We start from the raw sequence: 4,635 nt of genomic DNA on the forward strand, positions 1-4,635 counted from the left end.
ACCCAACAGGGACAGGAGATGATGGAGCTGTCTGTGGTGATTTCTTCATATTCATCCACGTTTCTCTGGCCAAGCTTACACTTGCGAATTACGTAGCTCGGAATCTTTTTGCATAATCGTTAAAGTTTGTGGTCTGGTACATAAACGATACAGAATAATTACAGGTGCAACATACGGGAGAAATGTCTAAATACACCTTTTAAGTAGTTTCCAAACGCTGAAATATGAAATGTTTAACTTTAGAATACAATTCTGTTTTTATTTTATTCTTTTAACCATTGTGGTTTCCTCAATAACTTTATTGAAGTACCATACAATACCAGCTGCAGTCATTGCAACTGCCCATGCGCAGAGTCCCCAGCGGCGCTGTGGCTAATGAAGAATAATAAATCATGAAAGGTTTTTCAGGTACAGCCGAGAGAGTGTGTAAGAGGAGAGGGAGTGAGAGAATGGGTGAGCAAGAGAGAGAGAGAGAGAGACGCAGCCTGCCCTTCGCCTTAGAGCACAGACAGATCGAGTCCCCGCAGCATTGAATGTAGTCGACTGTCACCTTTATCTCATAATCAAATTCAGCAAGAATCGGGATAAAGGTTAACGAGCGATATCGGTTCGAGAGACGGCGTTCTGGAGATTTGCGCGAAGAGAAGAGAGAAGAAACTTTTTGCAGTCGTTTTAAAAAGCGTGAGCAAAGACAAACTCACCAAAGACATCAGCCTCCGCTGTGACAAATGTAAGATATTTTGTAAGAGGCGGAGGACAAATTTCTGTGGAGCGTTTTGAAAAGAGTTGACGTGATCTTTGGAGGAGTTTACCGACAGGTTGCATGGCTTACTGGTGCTCGCGGCACGTCTCAAGTCACGGCACGCGACGGAGCGACCAGGAGATCGTTCTCTCAGCCCATTAGGCAGCGGCGGCAGCAGCAGCAGCACTAGATGAGCTATCTAGAGACTTGGTGCATCATCCTCTTCACGTTCGTTGCAACGCCAGAGACTTGAGACTTCCGCGCAGCGACTGGGCTTGAACTCCAGTCGAAGAAGAAGAAGAAGGCGGAGTCTTAAGTTATTAAAAGGAACTCGCCGAGGCTCAGTCGCAAATATGATGATGATGTCTCTGAACAGCAAGCAGGCATTCGCCATGCCCCACACCAGTCTGGCCGAGCCAAAATACTCCAGTTTGCATTCTTCGTCCTCTTCCACTTTGACTTCCAACGCGCCCTCGTCCTCCTGTTCTTCGTCCAGACACAGCAGCACGATCAGCAGCAGCGGCGGCAGCTCGGAGGCGATGCGCCGAGCATGTCTCCCAACCCCACCGGTACGTATTCTGCATAATCACCGCTTAAAGGCACATTTTGACAGCCCACTTTTTCTGCTTGATGTTTTTTTCATGTCTGCACAGCAAATCACCCAACACCTCCATTTTTCCCTCCCAACTTATGTATTCAGCCGGGTTTGCCTTTCGTATTAATTTTTATGACCTGGGATGTTGCATGTGTCTTGTTTTGTGTGTTCTTTTTTAGGATTTCTTTTTTTTACATGCTGGAAATGTTTTAAAAGCACGGAGTGGAGCGCGAATTCCCTGCTGACAGTTATGTGTGCATTCTATTTGCAATTGCAGAGCAATATATTCGGCGGATTGGATGAGAGTTTGTTGGCCCGCGCGGAAGCTCTGGCGGCGGTGGATATAGTCTCGCAGACCAAAAGCCATCATCACCCTCCTCATCACAGCCCCTTCAAGCCGGACGCAACCTACCACACCATGAACACGCTTCCGTGCACCTCGTCGTCTTCCTCGTCGTCATCCGTGCCCATCTCGCACCCGTCGGCACTGGCGAGCCATCACCACCACCACCACCATCACCACCACCACCAGCCGCACCAGGCGCTGGAGGGCGACCTGCTGGATCACATCACCCCAGGACTGGCACTGGCTGGGGCCATGGCCGGGCCAGACGGCTCTGTGGTCTCCACGCCTGCGCACCCTGCCCACATGGCAGGCATGAACCACATGCACCAAGCTGCCCTCAACATGGCTCACGCCCATGGGCTGCCATCCCACATGGGCTGCATGAGCGACGTGGACGCGGATCCCAGGGACTTGGAGGCATTCGCTGAGCGCTTTAAACAGCGTCGGATCAAACTCGGCGTGACCCAAGCGGATGTAGGGTCAGCGCTGGCCAACCTGAAGATTCCCGGCGTAGGCTCTTTAAGCCAGAGTACCATCTGCCGGTTTGAGTCGCTCACGTTGTCCCACAACAACATGATCGCCCTGAAGCCCATCCTGCAAGCCTGGCTGGAGGAGGCGGAAAAGTCGCACCGGGAGAAACTCAACAAACCCGAGCTCTTCAACGGGGCCGAGAAGAAGAGGAAGCGGACCTCCATCGCGGCCCCCGAGAAAAGGTCCCTCGAAGCTTACTTTGCTATTCAGCCGCGTCCCTCCTCAGAGAAAATCGCAGCAATCGCAGAGAAGCTGGACCTCAAAAAGAACGTAGTGCGGGTTTGGTTTTGCAACCAGAGGCAGAAACAAAAACGCATGAAATACTCGGCCTGCGTCTAGCTCGACCAGAAAGACCAACGCGACGTGTCGAGAGACTCCTAAAACTGTTTAGAGACGATTTGTAAAATATTTCTTATCTCACACCTTTTTCAATCATCAATAATTTGTGCATTGAACCATGACATTCAAAAGAGACATTTGAAAATACCAAATCACTGTCACGTATTACGCAAAGGGGATGTGGAATCATTTAAAGGATCGTTTGACTGATCAAGTAAGACCATTCGTTTTTCCTCACTTATTCTAGCACACTTTCTCTATCAGAGGAGCAAGACTCTTTAAACCTCAATCAGACAGCCTGCCTGAAGCTGAATAGCATATTTTAGTCATTCTGCATCGAGCTACACACAACACCAGTGATTATTATAAACTGAGAGGAGGAAAAATACTTCAGGTCAAAAGGGTGACAGTGTCTTGTCGGTGTTTTTTTTTTTTATTTTTATTTTTTTAATTTTTCTTTCTCAGCATGTCACGCTTCAATCTGGTGTTAATTCAGGGCTCATTAGATTAAAAAAAAAAAGAGGATATCACGAATTAAGTCCACGAACGATTCTGCAACATTATTAGATAATAACCAAACAGCTCCTTGTAAATTATTGATTTAGCTGTTACATGCATAATTTTGTCTGTCGTCTTCTTAATTCCACTTCTGTGATTTTAATAATGATAGCCCTAGCCTGCAATTAGGCAAAGGGCGGTAAGCATATCCATATTTTTCTTGTGAAGGCATATTTGCTATAACTGACCTCATAGTTATTCAAATAGAACGTATTGGATTTACTGAACACGAGGAGAGGTAAAATTGTTTTTAGTAATGGGATTTGTTCAGCCAAATATCTGTTGCAATACGCCTGCGCTCTAACGTGGCTATGTTTCTTATGAACTATTTATCATGTGAGGTAATGTTTACTTCATTACATATTTATTGGGATTCCCTCCACGTTTTTGCTTGAGAAAATCATATTGAGACAACAAGAGAAACGTGGCCCTCTGCAAATGGGGAAACTGCTTGAAACAGGCCACTTTTATTTATTTATTTATTATTATTTTTCTTTCGTTCTTCTAACGTTTCGAAAAGGCACAATCGAGAGATATATGAGAACATTTTCTTTGAAATTATTTTCATGTGTGTTATCTGCTTATTTATTTGTATAAATATACGCGTATAATTATGGAGTCGTTGCTTGTTAAATTCACCATGTTTAGTAATGTTTTCTTAATGAAAAAGATGAGTTTCATGGAAGCATTCACGTAAAATGTAAATATCTCATTTGGACATACACATAAAATATCCGTACAGGTATTTGCTGTATTGCTGTTTTAGCTGCGGTAACTGTAATGTCTGTTGCTTTAGGTTTAATTGTCGGACCAATTCATTAATTTATTACATCAATGTATATTTAAGTTACTATTTGATAATTGAATTGAACTATGTGTTTCATTAAAGAACTAAATTTTAACATTTTATCGAACGTTCTCAATGGGTTCATTTATATTCAAAGGCCTAAACAGAGTTTTCAAACGTCATTTCGTTTTCATGGACATTTATTATATGTTAAATATAACTGAAACGTTTGCCTCCATCTTATGTTGCTCATTGTGTGGATTACACGTGTCTTTAACATCAATTTGCACTTTGCTTATTTCTCTCGCAAGATACAAATGGGTATTCAGATTAGTTTAGTATCTTGCTGTTTGCCTAAAAAAAAACATCTTGACATCTTTTTGAGCTGTAGAGCTACGCTTGGTATTTCCACGAACGACTTACTGCTGCTAGCATTCGCAGCCCTTAGAAGCCTACCTGAGAGCAAATGCTAATATTCTATTAGAGTCTAATCATGAAGTCTATAGAGATCTGGGGAGGTCCCTCGAGCACAGCGCTGCCAGATGTCAGGCCGCCAGAAAAACACCTCGCCTGCCAACGTGCCGGGCTCCATTTAAATCCACAGTCGATGGTTCTCGTTCTTCTGCCGACATAGGCAGCCCTTTGAAGACTGACTCAGTTCACTGTTAGGCCGTATGAAAAAGAAGAAAAAAAATAAAAAAGAGACGGGAGTGTCATCTCAGTAACGGCGCATGTCA

At 44.3% G+C, this 4,635-nt stretch overlaps 1 protein-coding gene across 1 annotated transcript; it reads left to right on the forward strand.

Moving 5' to 3' along the window:
* The first annotated feature begins 489 nt into the window (after window positions 1–489).
* On the forward strand, window positions 490–4,024 carry pou4f2 (POU class 4 homeobox 2). Its single transcript, XM_073842752.1, has 2 exons — window positions 490–1,311; window positions 1,615–4,024. Exons 1-2 carry the CDS (start codon window positions 1,096–1,098, stop codon window positions 2,551–2,553), a joined length of 1,155 nt encoding a protein of 384 aa, XP_073698853.1. The 5' UTR covers window positions 490–1,095; the 3' UTR covers window positions 2,554–4,024.
* The last annotated feature ends 611 nt before the right edge of the window (window positions 4,025–4,635 follow it).

The sequence above is a fragment of the Garra rufa genome, chromosome 6 (genome assembly GCF_049309525.1).
Source record: "Garra rufa chromosome 6, GarRuf1.0, whole genome shotgun sequence".
Classification (NCBI taxonomy): domain Eukaryota; kingdom Metazoa; phylum Chordata; class Actinopteri; order Cypriniformes; family Cyprinidae; genus Garra; species Garra rufa.